Source organism: Coregonus lavaretus (assembly GCF_964263955.1).
Source record: "Coregonus lavaretus genome assembly, chromosome: 20".
NCBI classification, from domain to species: Eukaryota; Metazoa; Chordata; class Actinopteri; order Salmoniformes; family Salmonidae; genus Coregonus; species Coregonus lavaretus.
In genome coordinates this window covers 34,629,804-34,647,814 of record NC_140007.1, presented here as the reverse complement: position 1 = coordinate 34,647,814, position 18,011 = coordinate 34,629,804, and the positions used below count along the sequence as shown (strand labels likewise).

General features: G+C 44.9%; 2 protein-coding genes across 2 annotated transcripts; both read left to right on the top strand.

The window, feature by feature from the left end:
* Window positions 1-1,863: 1,863 nt before the first annotated feature.
* On the top strand, window positions 1,864-7,604 carry pink1 (PTEN induced kinase 1). The gene is made up of 9 exons (XM_084184480.1): window positions 1,864-2,337; window positions 2,601-2,894; window positions 3,162-3,268; window positions 3,403-3,585; window positions 3,780-3,943; window positions 4,198-4,325; window positions 4,500-4,730; window positions 4,968-5,206; window positions 5,727-7,604. Exons 1-9 carry the CDS (start codon window positions 1,981-1,983, stop codon window positions 5,788-5,790), a joined length of 1,767 nt encoding a protein of 588 aa, XP_084040606.1. The 5' UTR covers window positions 1,864-1,980; the 3' UTR covers window positions 5,791-7,604.
* Window positions 7,605-7,732: 128 nt separating this feature from the next.
* agmat (agmatinase (putative)) lies at window positions 7,733-16,575 on the top strand. The gene is made up of 7 exons (XM_084184415.1): window positions 7,733-8,152; window positions 8,464-8,666; window positions 8,990-9,038; window positions 9,775-9,970; window positions 15,625-15,804; window positions 15,952-16,036; window positions 16,125-16,575. Exons 1-7 carry the CDS (start codon window positions 7,836-7,838, stop codon window positions 16,199-16,201), a joined length of 1,107 nt encoding a protein of 368 aa, XP_084040541.1. The 5' UTR covers window positions 7,733-7,835; the 3' UTR covers window positions 16,202-16,575.
* The last annotated feature ends 1,436 nt before the right edge of the window (window positions 16,576-18,011 follow it).

The window sequence follows — 18,011 nt, the reverse complement described above, 5'->3', positions numbered from 1 at the left end:
GTAATATGTACATGTGGGTAGAGTTAAAGTGACTATGCATAAATAATTATCAGAGTAGCAGCAGCGTAAAAAGATGGGGTGGGGGGGCAGTGCAAATAGTCTGGGTAGCCATGATTAGCTGTTCAGGAGTCTTATGGCTTAGGGGTAGAAGCTGTTGAGAAGCCTTTTGGACCTAGACTTGGCGCTCCGGTACCGCTTGCCGTGTGGTAGCAGAGAGAACAGTCTATGACTAGGGTGGCTGGAGTCTTTGACAATTTTGAGGGCCTTCCTCTGACACCGCCTGGTATAGAGGTCCTGGATGGCAGGAAGCTTGGCCCCAGTGATGTAGTGGGCTGTACGCACTACCCTCTGTAGTGCCTTGCGGTCGGAGGCCGAGCAGTTGCCATACCAGGCAGTGATGCAACCAGTCAGGATGCTCTCTATGGTGAGCTGTATAACTTTTTGAGGATCTGAGGACCCATGCCAAATCTTTTCAGTCTCCTGAGGGGGAATAGGCTTTGTCGTGCCCTCTTCACGACTGTCTTGGTGTGTTTGGACCATGATAGTTCGTTAGTGATGTGGACACCAAGGAACTTGAAGCTCTCAACCTGTTCCACTACAGCCCGTCGATGAGAATGGGGGCGTGCTCAGTTCTCTTTTTTTTCCTGTAGTCCACAATCATCTCCTTTGTCTTGGTCACGTTGAGGGAGAGGTTGTTATCCTGGCACCACATGGCCAGGTCTCTGACCTCCTCCCTATAGGCTGTCTCATCGTTGTCGGTGATCAGGCCTACCACTGTTGTGTCGTCTGCAAACTTAATGATGGTGTTGGAGTCGTGTCTGGCCATGCAGTCATGGGTGAACAGGGAGTACAGGAGGGGACTGAGCATGCACCCCAGAGGGGCCCCCGTGTTGAGGATCAGCGTGGCAGATGTGTTGTTACCTACCCTTACCACCTGGGGGCGGCCCGTCAGGAAGTCCAAGATCCAGTTGCAGAGGGAGGTGTTTAGTCCCAGGATCCTTAGCTTAGTGATGAGCTTTGAGGGCACTATGGTGTTGAACGCTGAGCTGTAGTCAATGAATAACATTCTCACGTAGGTGTTCCTCTTGTCCAGGTGGGAAAGGGCAGTGTGGAGTGCAATAGAGATTGCATCATCTGTGGATCTGTTGGGGCGGTATGCAAATTGGTGTGGGTCTAGGGTTTCTTGGATAATGGTGTTGATGTGAGCCATGACCAGCCTTTCAAAGCACTTCATGGTAGTCATTTAGCCAGGTTATCTTAGTGTCCTTGGGCACGGGGACTATGGTAGTCTGCTTGAAACATGTTGGTATTACAGACTCAGTCAGGGACAAAATGTCAGTGAAGACACTTGCCAGTTGGTCAGCACATGCTCGGAGTACATGTCCTGGTAATCTGTCTGGCCCTGCGGCCTTGTGAATGTTGACATGCTTAAAAGTCTTCCTCACATCGGCTACGGCGAGCGTGATCACATAGTCATCCGGAACAGTTGGTGCTCTCATGCATGCTTCAGTGTTGCTTGCCTCGAAGCAAGCATAGAAGTGGTTTTGTAGGCTTGTGTCACTGTGCAGCTCCCGGCTGTGCTTCCCTTTGTAGTCTGTAATAGTTCCTATTCACATTATTATTTGTATGTGTATGATTTGGGAGTGTTTGTTTGAAGTATCAATGTTGAAAATACTTTTTGATGTATTACACATATTACAATATTTTAGGACATTTGTGTAAAGTTGTGATTGTGTTTAGGCCTATTTGCATCATTTGCTGACACCAGTAACATTGTCATTGTGGCATTGTCTCTTTAATTCTAAAAACAGGTCAAGTAAAAAAAGAACGTAACGTGACACTAACAAGCACGTTCTCTGTGGCTGTTCCAGTTTGTTGACATAACGATTCGTCCTTGTGTTGTGTAACGTTATGCTATGAACGACGAGGACTGACGGAGAAAGTAAAAACATCGCGAAACTGACCATTTATTGGTAAAGCATGTCTGTAAAACATGCCATCAACCGTGGGGTGGAGTTGGGACGATCGGTTATCCAGCTAGGTCTCCTCAAACCTGCTGGTCGACTTGCAGCAAAGTTCCGAGGTGAGCGTCTTCGTGTAGGCCAACTGGGCCGAACCGTTCAGCCTCAGACTTTCCTGCCAGTTCGGTACCGATATTTCCGCATGTCGTTGGGGGGTCTTGCAGCGCAGCTGCAGTCCGGTGGTTTCAGGAGGTTTGGGGGCAGCGGCTCGCCAAGAAACAGAGTAGTGTTTTTGGCTTTCGGTTTCGGTGTGGGGTTGATCGAACAACAGCTCGAGGATGATCGAAGGAGTGCTGCGACATGCCAGGAAATCCAGGTAAACAACATGGATGTTGACAACAAATTGATATACAAGTGCTAGCTATCTACAATGTAAAATATTTTATTGATTTGTTGAAAAAATGCCCTTTTGTGAGTCGTCACTTTTTATCTTTAGTCTGGACAGGAATATCTCATTTAAATATGACATTTAGTAAAATAAAATAATAATAATTACATATCTAATAATATTTTAATAACGTTGTTAATAAAAATGTGTTATTTCATCTAAAAGGCCTACATTTTACCTCTTCTCTAAAGGCTGTGTTTACCAAGAAGAAGTACCCCAGTCCTCTCAAGTCCTTTGCCTCGGGATACAAGCTGGAGGACTACCTTATTGGGAAGCAGATAGGGAAAGGCTCCAACGCTGCAGTGTATGAAGCTGCGGCTCCATTCGCTGTGCCCAGGGACAGGGAGAGTGACCAGTGTTCCCTGGTGAAGCTAAAGGACCAGCCCAGTGAAGATGAAGGAGAGGTGGTCACTGGGTCTCTGAGGAGCCCCTCCGGCTCCCTGGGCATCTATCCTCTAGCTGTCAAGATGATGTGGAACTTTGGGGTTGGTGTCTGTCAAGATAATGTCATTTTTCCAGAAGTGTGCACTTGTTCACTTTCCTTCATGGATTTAAAGTGAGAGGACTGGTATAAGACATTTGGTGGAAACCATCTAGCCCTTTCTTACACCAATCTACACTTCAGAAAAAATGACAGATTATTGGGGCACAGGGAGAGTGTGATTGTTACTTTTGGTTTTTAAATATTACTATAGAATATAGGCTATGTTCAGCATGCAATTGGCATAGTAATAAGACTGTCTTTCCTGCAGGCTGGTTCATCAAGCGAGGCTATTCTGAGATCCATGTCCCAGGAGCTGGTCCCTGCAGGCCCTCTCGCCATGAAACAGGAAAAAGAGGAACAGATTGCACTAAACGGGTTAGTATCAGCAATCAGTCACTGCATCAACTTACTTTCAATAGACACAGAATAGCCCAACATATTTTGAGAGTGTTTTGCCATGCATCAAAAGAGTGCATTTCAAGTTTTATTTCCGTTGGTCTGTTTTGCAGGTATTTTGGGGAAGTGCCCAAGAGGGTTTCTGCCCACCCCAACGTGATCAGGGTGTTCCGGGCATTCACAGCGGATGTACCCCTTCTACCCGGTGCCTATGAGGAGTACCCTGATGTCCTGCCAGCCAGACTCAACCCTGAGGGCCTGGGCAACAACCGTACTCTGTTCCTGGTCATGAAGAAGTAAGGATAATTCTCCCACATCCATCCTCCAGCTGTATCTCAGTGTCCCAGCCCCAGATTAAGTCAACTCTTGGACTAAAAAGCAATTGTTTTTTACCGGACCGGACCATTTTGTGTGCAGATTTGTCCATCCCAGTAGTTATATATTCACCCAACCTAGTGTATACTGATCTTTCCTCCCCCTGTTTCCATAGTTACCCATGCACCCTGCGTCAGTACCTGGAGGTGAATGTGCCCAGCAGGAGAGAGGGCTCTCTGATGGTGATGCAGCTGCTAGAGGGGGTCGACCACCTGTACAGACAGGGCATCGCTCACAGGGACCTTAAGTCAGACAACGTGCTCCTGGAGTTTGACTCAGGTCAGAGAGAGAGAGAGCAACAGGGCAAGCTCAGGCATGGTATACTGAGTGTCATTAAGCTTTGCCATGTTTTTTAAAAGTTAAATATGAGATTAATTTACAAAAGACATGGTCAGAATTCTGTCTTGATGTTTTTGCTCTCTCCAAACTCAAATGAAGATATTACCTGTGATACTAATTAATTCATTAATAATGCTTATCGTATTAGTTTTAATCGAATAATCCTATTGACATTTGGCATCTCTATTGTGCAGAGGGCTGCCCCCGCCTGGTGATCACAGACTTCGGCTGCTGCTTGGCTCAGAGTGACTCTAGTCTCCAGCTACCCTTCAACACTATGTGGGTGAACAGAGGAGGTAACACCTGCCTGATGGCACCTGAGGTAAGCTCCTATCATCAGAGAAATAGAAAACCACAACCTATACAATCAAGATTCATACAAGCTTTTTTTGGAAATAAAAGTTAAAATACACATAGTCTCTTGTGACAGACGGTTAACATAAATGGAAACATTTTCTGGATTCTGGGATTAAAATACACCTCTATCTCTCTATAGGTTGTCACTGCAGTTCCTGGGCAGGGTGTGGTCATCGATTACAGCAAGGCAGATGCATGGGCTGTCGGGGCCATTTCTTATGAGATATTTGGCCAGGCCAACCCATTCTATGGAGCAGGTGGACTGGACAGCAGGAGTTTCCAGGAGATCCAGCTCCCTGCCCTGCCTGCCAGTGTCTCAGCTGACATGCAACTAGTCGTCAAGCTGCTTCTGCGTAGGAACCCCAATAAGGTACAGAGTCTAATAAGGAATTTTATTAGATTATATTGCCCTTCACTTCACTGAAGGGTATGTTAACAATGATTTTCTAATTTCTCAGTGTTTCTCAGAGAGTATTTGTGAGATAAACAAGATAAAGTTGTTCATTATGCAGTACTCATTCACTACGTAAGGGCTTGGTGATTAGTATTGGAAGTCATTATGTACACTGTCAGAGAATCCCATGCTCCTATTGTTGTTTCTCTGCAGCGCCCCAGTGCCCGAGTTGCTGCCAACATGCTGCATCTGAGCCTCTGGGGAAGGCGTGCCCTTGCCAATCAGGACAGCGCTGGCATGAAGAAGCTAGCTGATTGGCTGCTGTGCCAGTCTGCCATGGTGCTCCTGAGGGGCTGCAGCCCCAGTGGGAGCTCGGTGGAGGCGGACCTACAGAGGTGCTTCCTGTCTAACCTGGACCTGGAAGACCTCCGATTGGCTGTCAGCTTCCTCATGTACGGACGAGAACAGGGCAGTGCCAGCATCATGTCTCTTTAGGTCCTCTCAGAGTCTAACCCAGAGACATATACACTACCGTTCAAACGTTTGGGGTCACTTAGAAATTTCCTTGTTTTCCATGAAAACATACATGAAAATAGTTTGAATAGGAAATGTAGTCATTGACAAGGTTAGAAATAATAATTGTGTCCTTCAAACATAGCTTTCGTCAAAGAATCCTCCATTTGCAGCAATTACAGCCTTGCAGACCTTTGGCATTCTAGTTGTCAATTTGTTGAAGTAATCTGAAGAGATTTCACCCCATGCTTCCTGAAGCACCTCCCACAAGTTGGATTGGCTTGATGGGCACTTCTTACGTACCATACGGTCAAGCTGCTCCCACAACAGCTCAATAGGGTTGAGATCTGGTGACTGTGCTGGCCACTCCATTATAGACAGAATACCAGCTGACTGCTTCTTCCCTAAATAGTTATTGGATAGTTTGGAGCTGTGCTTTGGGTCATTGTCCTGTTGTAGGAGGAAATTGGCTCCAATCAAGCGCCGTCCACAGGGTATGGCATGGCGTTGCAAAATGGAGTGATAGCCTTCCTTCTTCAAGATCCCTTTTACCCTGTACAAATCTCCCACTTTACCACCACCAAAGTACCCCCAGACCATCACATTGCCTCCACCATGCTTGACAGATGGCATCAAGCACTCCTCCAGCATCTTTTCATTTGGTCTGAGTCTCACAAATGTTCTTCTTTGTGATCCGAACACCTCAAACTTCGATTCGTCTGTCCATAACACTTTTTTCCAATCTTCCTCTGTCCAGTGTCTGTGTTCTTTTGCCCATCTTAATCTTTTCTTTTTATTGGCCAGTCTGAGATATGGCTTTTTCTTTGCAACTCTGCCTAGAAGGTCAGCATCCCAGAGTCGCCTCTTCACTGTTGACGTTGAGACTGGTGTTTTGCGGGTACTATTTAATGAAGCTGCCAGTTGAGGACCTGTGAGGCGTCTGTTTCTCAAACTAGACACTCTAATGTATTTGTCCTCTTGCTCAGTTGTGCACCAGGGCCTCCCACTCCTCTTTATATTCTGGTTAGAGACAGTTTGCGCTGTTCTGTGAAGGGAGTAGTACACAGTGTTGTACGAGATCTTCAGTTTCTTGGCAATTTCTCGCATGGAATAGCCTTAATTTCTCAGAACAAGAATAGACTGACGAGTTTCAGAAGAAAGTTATTTGTTTCTGGCCATTTTGATCCTGTAATCGAACCGACAATTGCTGATGCTCCAGATACTCAACTAGTCTCAAGAAGGCCAGTTTTATTGCTTCTTTAACATAATTGCAAAATGGTTTTCTAATGATCAAGTAGCCTTTTTAAAATGATAAACTTGGATTAGCAAACACAATGTGCCATTGGAACACAGGTCTGATGGTTGCTGATAATGGGCCTCTGTAAGCCTATGTAGATATTCCATTAAAAATCAGCAGTTTCCAGCTACAATAGCCATTTACAACATTAACAATGTCTACACTGTATTTCTGATCAATTTGATGTTATTTTAATGGACAAAAAAAATTGCTTTTGACCCCAAACTTTTGAACGGTAGTGTATGTCTATATATGGTATAATTCTGCTCTAACCCATTGAGTTTGAATGTAGGTAAATTTAGTGTCAGGGGTGGAAGGTCACTGTGAAGTTGTGGGAACCCACCAATATAAAGTTTCTCTCCCCATTTCCACCCCTGTGTATCGAGCTTTCAGGAAACAAATATAAGGCCGTTTTATTTTATGGTAAGACTAGACACCGTATGTTAGGGGATTGACATTTATTTTGGGAATTGTTTGCACTTTATGTCCGGTTTGGACCTGGTCAGTGACATGCTTGAGGTTTACACCTTTGTTTGGTTTGTCTATTTTCCTAATCATCACATCTCATATAGACTATTCCATAGCCTCTATTTGATTAAGACCGTGAAGTAGTCACTGTATTTACTGTATGTCAAGGATGATATTATAAAGCATCTAATTATCTCCAGACGGTTATGTAGCAGAATATCAGTTCAGATTTAATAGCAATATCAGATCAGACTGTATTTCAAATTTAGTTAAAAGGCATTTTATTCATGGGACATTTAGAATATAGTCCTATAAAAATTACAGAATGAGTATTGTCCCTGACAACAAACACTTTGTGAAGCTACATTTTTTATTGTGAGAATGTTTTTAATAAACACTGAATGTAGTGGATAATACATATTATCCAAAGATTATAATAAAGTGTTAAGTCTTTGAACTTGGTTTTTCCGTGAGTCCCTAGCATTAATAGCAAAATAATAATGCATTTTGTTATCTAGCAAAGATTGTACACTAGGCTACTGGTCATGATAAATAAAATACATTTCCCATCACCCCCTTTTACTGCTAGAACGTGTCTGCCTGTCAGAGAGCTCTGGTTGTGCACAGATCTCCAATCATATGAACATGCTGAAAGCATAGGCCAAAACACGGGCCAAATGCCTGTCGAGTCCATCCATGTACTTAACAGATCTGTGGAACTGTAAACGCAACGCAAAAACAAGCCCAGAAGTTCAGAAACTCAAATCAAAAGTCACCACTACGAGGTTATATCTATTGAAAGTATGCTGTCTCTTTTGAAAACGAGTCGAATTGGCATTCGGGGAACGTTATGGCGGTCATGTATAAGAAATACCTATAACTTTTCAGAATTTTTAGCAGTGTGCAACAAGACACACGACAGGCGACGTCCATGTATCACCCCTGCACGACTTTGCTCAGGAAAGCGCTACAACGTTCCCCCGAGCGCCGAATTTGTAGCGAGGGTCTCTGGAATTGCTACAATGGGCAAGTTACCTTACCAAGAGACCGCAGATGGACTTGATGCAGCATTTGTTGGTGTTCCAATCGATACTGGTACTTCCAACCGACCTGGGACAAGGTAGCCTACTTCTGCAAAGCCTGATCTATGCAAATACTGTGCGGTACAATATTGTACTCGTACGAGCATAGCAGGCTATACTTTGTAAGCATTTGCAGAATAATTTATTTGAAATCCATTTCGCACATTTGCAGTAGATGTGCATTTTTACCTTTTATATTCTATAAATTGAGTCATATTTGTAGTATAATGTACACATTTAATTTATGAATTAAATCTAGTGATTGTTCAGTTGAGAGAATGTGTCAAACTAATTCTGCTTGTTACAACCAATGTTATTTAAAAGTAGGACAATGCATGGTCCTTTACAGATTTGGCCCCCGTCAGATCAGAGCAGAGTCGGCCATGTTGAGGGCCTACAACAGTGGCACCCGGGCAGCCCCCTATGAGTCTCTGATGGTGGCTGATATTGGGGACGTCAACGTCAATGTGTATGACCTAAAGGACACCTGCAGACGAATCCGGGAGGCCTACCGTACAATCCTGGCCACGGGCTGTATCCCCCTTACTATGGGTGAGGAGGAGGACCACTTTCTGCACTATGCAATCTGAGATGTGAGGAAAGTGATTTTGGACATTATAGCAAAGGCCTACTAACTACAGTTCAGCAGTGATCGCTATTCCTTTCAGATGTGCCTCAAAACAACACCTGCTTCTTCTTCTCTCCTCGTCACACATTTAGGCTAATGTTGAATGATTAATCTTTGCCCTGCTTATGAACCTTCCTGACAATTTTTATACAAAGGTTACTGTTACAAGGTTTTGGCATGACACACTAAAGTTCTATTTGGTGTATGTTTAACTGGATAGGCTACATTTTATTCGGTCTTTTAACAGGTGGTGATCACACCATAGCATACCCTATTCTCCAAGCAGTTGCTGAGAAGTAAGTGATGTACCAGTAGGCCTACATTTGTCAAATGCTAGAATAACGAATACTTTCAGTGGCAGTTTCCTGGACAGATTAAAGGACAGGTTCGCTTAAAAAAAAAAAAAAACTATAGTTTTGATGTAGATGGCATGTTATAGAATTGTCCAGATACTTTTTTTGCGATTTCACTTGGTTTTGAGAAATGTACCCCACAATGCTCGTTCCTCATGCTCGTTCTGCACTATCGGTGTGCGAGCATGCAAGTGTTTTCTAGTCCCCATTGTGCTGATAGAAAGTACGTGCATGGTCGCACACGGAATACTATCGCTCAAGTCCAACATAATGGAATGTACATTTGCTCAATGACACAATGTGTACAACATCTAAAGACCTGCATCGCTATACTGAGAGCTTTTCCGTTTCTAAAATGACATATTTGGGTGTTTCTGGAGCCTTTGTTCATGTTTCGTCACTGCCCCGATACTGCAGAATTAAGCTGAGGTAGTCTATCGCTGGTCGGGTAATTTTCTCAAAACCAAGTGAAATGGCAATAAGAGTGTCTGGACACTTCAATAACATGCCATGTAAACATAAAAAATTGTGATTTGGTTAAAACAAAAACAAACTTGTCCTTTAGTCCTAGACTAAAAAGCACTTTCAATGGAGAATCTCTGTTCAGCACAATTTTTGGCACAGGACTAGGCTGAATCGATGTCCGTGAAACAGTACATTTGTGTCCTGTGTTTGTCAGACACGGCCCTGTGGGTCTTATCCATGTGGATGCTCATGCCGACACAAGTGACGTGGTCCTGGGGGAGAAGATTGGCCACGGGACGCCCTTCAGGCGCTGTGTGGAGGAGGGCCTGCTGGACTGCAAGAGGGTTGTCCAGATAGGCCTGCGTGGGACAGGCTACTCACCTGATGCCTATGAGTGGAGCCGAGCACAGGTACTCACTTCACTGTGTGTAGAGGTTGTCCTCGCGTAGGGCGACACAAACATTCACAAAAGTAAAAAATAGGTCAAATAAGAAACATTATATATTATTAATTTATCTCTCAATGACGCTGATTCCGACCTGAGTTAAGTGCGCGTAAATGGAACGTTTTTCTCTTTTTATGCACTTGGTTCTCTGTGTATTCTGACCTTGAGTTGAAGGTGTGGCGGAGGTGTGTCTACAGATACACCGTATTCTGACCTTGACTTAATTCCCTAATAATTCCACCACCTTTACATGCGAGGAAACCATAAATAAGGTCTAGCGAACCTACAAGTTCCAAGTGGAAAAAGCAATCTACTTTTTTAAAAATCTATAGAAATAACATTATTCTCCATGCACTGTAATTTACAATTTGATAAGAGCTATTGATAAGAGCTATTGGTAAGAGCTAGGTAAATGAGTAATCCTTTTGGATAAGGGAATTGTAAATATAAATGACACTTGTTTTAGATATATTTTACCTTAGAATCACTGGAGACAAATGTGAAACCAGTCTTATGGCAGCAAACTGAAGCATATCAACATCAACTTTCCCACAGTAAAGTTTATGAAATGCTGTTGTGATGAGGTGGTGTGGAAGGAGTCAGGCGCAGGAGGGTAAATCACAGAAACACAGGCTTTAATCTGCAAAAATACAGGTTTACGCAGAAATGTGTCAAACACACTCCAGGGCACAAAACAGGCGCACTGGACAATACAAGGTACACGGGAAATCTCCCGTCGATACAAAATACACGCGCTCTACCGAGCTTCACTAACTTCCACAAATAACAATCACCCACACAGACAAAGAAGCAGAGGGAACACTTATACAATGACTAATGAGGGAATAAGGACCAGGTGTGTGTGATTGAAGACAAGACAAATGGCGTGATGATAAATGGATCGGCAGTAGCTAGTAAGCCAGTGACGCCGAACGCCGAAACCTGCCCGAACAAGGAGGGGAGGCAGCCTCAGCGGAAGTCGTGACAGTACCCCCCGACGCGCGGCTCCAGCATCGCGCTGACCCCGGCCTCGGGGACGGCAAGGAGGATGCGGAGCAGGGCGATCCGGATGGCGACGGTGGAAATCCCGTAACATGGAGGGATCGAGGATATCCCTCACCCGGACCCAGCACCGTTCCTCCGGACCGTACCCCTCCCACTCCACGAGGTACTGAAGGCCCCCCACCCGACGCCTCGAATCCAGGATGGAACGGACAGAGTACGCCGGGGCTCCCTCGATGTCCAGAGGAGGTGGAGGGACCTCCCGCACCTCAGACTCCTGGAGCGGGCCAGCTTCCACCGGCCTGAGGAGAGACACATGAAACGAGGGGTTAATACGGTAATCAGGGGGAAGTAATATCCTATAAGTGACCTCGTTGACTCTCCTCAGGACTTTGAACGGCTCCACAAACCGCGGGCTCAGCTTCCGGCAGGGCAGGCGGAGGGGCAGATTCCGGGTCGAGAGCCAGACCCAATCCCCCGGTACAAAGACGGGGGCCTCACTGCGGTGGCGGTCAGCGGTGGCCTTCTGACGGCGCGTTGGAGGTGAACGTGGGCAGAATTTTACCCGTTCCACCTGCCCATTACTCTCGGGGTGGAACCCAGAGGTCAGACTGACCGAGACCCCCAGACGTTCCATGAACGCCTTCCAGACCTTGGACGTGAACTGGGGACCTCGGTCAGACACTATATCCTCTGGTACCCCGTAGTGCCGGAAGACGTGTGTAAACAGGGCCGTGGGGAGACCGGGCAGAGGAAGGAGGCGGCAGGACTTGGAGAAGCGGTCCACAACGACCAGGATGGTGGTGTTACCTTGGGAGAGGGGAAGATCAGTCAGAAAATCAATACTAAGATGAGACCATGGTCGTTGTGGAACTGATAATGGTTGTAGCTTACCCGCTGGGAGGTGCCTAAGTGCCTTACTCTGGGCGCACACCGAGCAGGAGGAGACGTACACCCTCACGTCCTTAGCCAAGGTAGGCCACCAGTACTTTCCGCTCAAGGAGCATACTGTACGGCCGATACCTGGGTGACCAGAGGAGGGTGACATGTGTGCCCAGAAGATTAGACGATCACGGATAAGAGCAGGTACGTACCGCAGCCCAGCTGGACACTGAGGTGGAGATGGATGTGTGTGTAATGCCTGCTTGCTGCCCGGATGTACTCCAGGTTACGGTGGTCCGTCCAGACGAGGAAAGGGTGTTTCGCCCCTTCAAGCCAATGCCTCCACACGGTCAAGGCTCGGACAACAGCCAACAGCTCCCAATCACCAACGTCGTAGTTCTGCTCCGCTGGGCTGAGCTTCTAAGAGAAGAAGGCACAGGGGTGGAGCTTGGGTGGCGTGCCCGAGCGTTGGGACAGGACTGCCCCTATCCCTACCTCGGACGCATCCACCTCCACTACGAACGGAAGTGATGGATTGGGGTGAGCCAGTACCGGGGCTGAGGTAAACAGACCCCTCAGTTTCCTGAAGGCCAGGTCAGACTCAGCAGACCAGCGGAGCCGGGACGGCCCACCCTTCAACAGAGATGTAATGGGAGCTGCGACCTAGCGCCTTACACTGGGGAACTACCATGTGATCGGGAAAGTAGATAGGTAGGGTACAGTGCGCAACAGAGGGCTCTGAACATGTGTGGGTGTTCGATACCTGGGGTGATGCGTGAGTGCCCTGCCTGCCGCCTCCAGGCCCAAAAGAACGTTGACTATGACGTGTGATGTACTGTCCCTTCGTGCCACCAGAGTGGCACTGTCGCTGTCCTCCTCCGCTCTCTCGGCTGGCGGTTCCACCCAGCTCCATCCGCTCGGGATCCGAGTCCTCCGGGGTTGAAACGGGCAGACCCCTACCAGGACGTCCTCTGGCTGCCAGCAGGTTGTCCAACCAAATGGCCATGTCCACCAATTTATTGAAGGACAACATGGTGTCCCGGCAGGCTAGCTCCTGTCGGACGTCCTCCCGCAGATGGCACCGGAATTGGTCGATCAGGGCCCGCTCGTTCCACCCGGACCCCACTGCCAGCGTCCGAAACTCCAAGGCGAAGTCCTGCGCGGTCCTCGTCCCCTGCCTCAGGTGGACCAGTCACTCACCCGCCTCTCGACCCTTGGGCGGGTGATCGAAAACCACCCGAAAGAGGCGAGCGAACTCCCTGTAGTCCTCCAACGCGGCTCCTCCTTCGTTCCACACTGCGTTGGACCACTCCAGGGCTTTCCCACAGAGGCAGGAAACGAGGACGGACACCTTCTCCCGCTCCGATGGTTCCGGCCTGATGCTGGCGAAGTAAAGCTCCAATTGGAGGAGGAATCCCCCATCAAAAGCCTGTGGTCGGGATATCTGGATCCCTCCGGGTGCTGAGTGTAGGTGGCTGGATCCGGTTGGCCAGCTGGTCTTGACAGATCGGGTTCTCTCCTCTCCAGGCGTTGGACTACCTGGACTCGCTTCCCCCAAGCTGGCCAGCATCGTGGAATGCTCCTGGACCCTTGCCACGACTCCAGGCATGCGCTCATCTCCCGCTGACTCCATAGCGGGTGGGTGATTCTGTGATGAGGTGGTGTGGAAGAAGTCAGGCGCAGGAGGGTAAATCACAGAAACACAGGCTTTAATCCGCAAAAATACAGGTTTATGCAGAAATGCGTCAAACACACTCCAGGGCACAAAACAGGCGCACTTGAAAATTCAAGGCACACAGGAAATCTCCCGTCGATACAAAATACACGGACTCCACCGAGCTTCACTAACCTCCACAAATAACAATCACTCACACAGACAAGGAAGCAGAGGGAACACTTATACAATGACTAATGAGGGAATAAGGACCAGGTGTGTGTGATTGAAGACAAGACAAATGGAGTGATGATAAATAGCGGTCAAACAGGGAAATGGTTAAAATCGTTTTTCCACCATTAATTTGTCCCATAGAGGATTTTAGAAACACTTCAAATAAGGGCTGTGTTTCGTGCAGGCTTACCCTGGCGTGATATTTTGGTAACCGTGTAAATCTCTCTAGGACAAGGTGACTTTTATCAATATATTCGCCTGTATTTACCCCCCCCAAAATGAAACGCTAATTAGCTGCTAATGTGGCTATCATAAAGAATGACAAATGCCATGATGATCTGGACAAGACTGCCGAATTGAGGCAAAGGTAAAAATCTCTGGATTAACTATCTAATGTTTGCAACATTTTGTAATTAATACATTGGCTACATTTCTTTCAATGGACAATTCTGTGAACTGTCTTGTGCAAGTTTTAAATTGACACAATACCTGTTAGCAAAGATGTCAGCTAGCGATGACGTGCAGGAGCTTGCAGGGATTTGTAGTCTTGCATGACATCTACTTTGATGCCGTTTAGCATTTTTGAATCTGAGAGTAAATAGAGCCGCATATATTGATAAAAGTCACCTTGCCAAGAGAGATTTATATGGTTATCAAAACGTCACACCAGGGTAAGCCTACACAAAACACAGGCCGTATTTTAAGTGTTTCTAAAAATCCCCTATGGAAAAAATGAATGGTGGAAAAACGATTAGAACCATTTCCCTATTTGGCAGCTAGGTTTTATCGGTATTATGACACCTCCACTGTGGGGCTCAATAAGTAACAGTTGATAATATAAAACATAAATTTAAAAAAGACATGTAGGCTAATTAAATCGTTATGGAGCAGAGCGCAGACCAAGCCCTAACAGTTTGAACCCGACACATGGTGCAATATTTGGCTGTGTCATCACACAGTTCCATGGTTAGTGCAGGCAATAGACGAGGGTATAGCCTACTATTGTACACTATTATCCCTATTATAATTCTATATACACTAATCTTCCAACATTATCATGGGTTAAAGCCTATTACCTGGGCTCCCGAGTGGCGCAGCGGTCTAAGGCACTGCATCTCCGTCACTACAGACCCTGGTTCGATTCCAGGCTGTATCACGATCCGGCCGTGATTGGGAGTCCCATAGGGCGGCGCACAATTGGCCCAGCGTCGTCCGGGTTTGGCCGGGCTAGACCGTCATTATAAATAAGAATATGTTCTTAACTGACTTGCCTAGTTAAATGAAGGTTAAATAAAAAAAAAAAAAATTCAGAATGACTCAAACCACTGTATTTTTGATTCATCAATATATTTCATGTGTAAAGGCTCTCCAAACCAGTTTTTTTTAATGATTCATACATACATTCCTAACCCTAAAATGTGCCTAAATAATCTATAAGATCAGAGTATTTTAAAATCTACCAGTTGGTGTTGAAACAGAGACGAATATGTATATATTTAGATGGCTTTCTTTCATTGATCCCTATTTTCTGAACCCGTTCTCTCAATGTGTTCTAGTCTGTCGACAAAATTATAATTAAAGGTACACCGTATTTAAAGGGATGGCTTAAGATAAATGTACTGAAAACCCTATTGAATGAAAACCACAAGAAAATCTGTTCGCCAGCAAGTGGGAGGGTTTTCAGTGGTTGAATTATATTTATTCAGTGCGCAAGGGAACCACGCCTGCACCTTCATAAGGTAAGTCTGAATACCAACTACTGAGAAGTGCGTAGGAAAGGCATACATTCCTAAGTGGGAATCGTGCCCTAAGTGTGTATGTGTTCTCTCTGTGTGTGTGCTCTGTAGGGATTCCGTGTAGTTCAGGTGGAGGAGTGTTGGTTCAAGTCCCTGGCTCCTCTCATGGCTGTGGTTAGGACTCAGATGGGGACGGGTCCAGTCTACCTCAGCTTTGATATCGATGCTTTAGACCCAGCCTTCGCCCCTGGTACAGGCACACCAGAGATAGCAGGTCTCACACCGATACAAGTAAGGAAATACCTTTGTTTTTGTCGTTTTACAGACATTTGGTAGAATATTTAGTTGTTACTGTGTTATAATACAGATATTAGATGGAGGCAGCTGCTGACAGAGAGGGCAGTGTTATGTTTTCCTCTTTGTGTGTGTGACACCCAGGGACTAGAAATCATCCGGGGCTGCCGTGGCCTAAACCTGGTGGGGTGTGATTTAGTGGAGGTGTCTCCACCCTATGACACCACAGGTACTGTACTTAGCACTCTTGTGTCACATTGAATAATCTGTTTTACTTTTAGCATCATTTCAACAACAAAAAAATTATGTTTTTGCAGGCAATACAGCACTGACTGCCGCCAACCTGCTCTTTGAAATGATGTGTGTCCTTCCAAAGACAAAATATTATGACTAATTATGTGATGTGGTTATGCACATTCTTAATCGAAAGGATAGCACTTATACTGAACTTATTCAACATGTAATCAAAGGTTAATCACCCGGTGTGACCATATCACACCAAACAAGGACTGATAAAACAGAAAAATACTAATTAATAGAATGTCTCTGTAACATATGAACATAAAGCCTTTATTACACACAGCAAGGGGATATGCACTGCAGCAGAACCTCTAAGACATCTGCAAATCAGATACATTTATTTTGTAGACATTGTACCAGGGTTATTAGTATAGTAATTTTGTAACAAAAACATGTTTATAATCAAATAAACAACAGTATTGATGAATGTTATGACCACATTATTATAATAAATGCATGTAAAAACAACTCTTTATATATACTGTATTACAGTATGATGTTAATATGTACAGATAACAAGGTAGAATATGTACAGCATTTACATTTCCAAATATAACTACATTATTGTCTTGACGACAATATTAGAGTTTAATGCTTATAAATTGGGTTAAGCACAATTAAGTTGTTTTTTTACTTTGCATTTGCTCTGCCCTTATCTATTCCAAAATAGATGTCACATGAAATGTTGTCTGTTCTCCAACATGCACTATATCATTGCTATATACATTTTAGTCATTTAGCAGATGCTCTTATCCAGAGCGACTTACAGTAGTGAGTGCATACATTTTTCATACTTTTTCGTAGTGGTCCCCCGTGGGAATCAAACCCACAACCCTGGCGTTGCAAGCGCCATGCTTTACCAACTGAGTCCACTGAAGCCACTGTCTATGTGATGTAAAAAATCTAATCAAAAGTAAAATAGACTAATGCAAAAAGCTTGCAATTAATTGGTTATGTAACAAAAAGCACAAGAATAACGTTATGTAGATATTTCAATAATAGCCTGTCTATATGAATAAGGATGAACATGAAATAGTAGCAGCCAGGGGAAATGGAAGGCATTGTAGTTACAGTATATATTGCACAATAATAAAAGTCTAAGTTCAGGAAACATATTTTTTTGGGTGCGATCAAAATGAAGAAAATAGATGCATCTCTATTCACAGTACTGACCAATCACCATTGAGACAGTGAAGCTAATATCAGAGCACAATCTGATAGATTACATACATGAATAAGATGGATGATGGTTTTAAAAAGGCAGGAGTCTACTTGAGACCACACAGTGATTCAGTTAGCTCATCTAGACGTTGTAACAGCAGCACATATTAGAACTAAGTAACTATTATGACAGCATGCAGAGGAAGGGATCCCAAAGGGAAAGCGATCTAGGAATTGTTCAACGGTTGTTGCTTTTAGATCCACCATATTCTGTACCCTCCCTCTACTGATCCTACTTTAAAGTACTTCCATAACAAATAAATACCTAAACTGCAAAAAAGACAGCTCTAGCTAACTCCAGCAGAACATGAGACAAACAGCTTTGAGGGCAGATGGCAAACCATGTCCCAGTGCATGCACTCAAAACATACAGTAGCCTCCTCCCCCTGAATACATTGCCATGAGGACACCTTGGAATCTTGGCTTTTAGACACAGATACAGTTGAAGTCAGAAGTTTACATACACCTTAGCCAAATACATTGTTTTTCATAATTCCTGACATTTAATCCTAGTAAAAATTCACTGTCTTAGGTCAGTTAGGATCACCACTTTATTTTAAGAATGTGAAATGTCAGAATAATAGTAGAGTGATTTATTTCAGCTTTTATTTCTTTTATCACATTCCCAGTGGGTCAGAAGTTTACATAAACTCAATTAGTATTTGGTAGCATTGCCTTTAAAT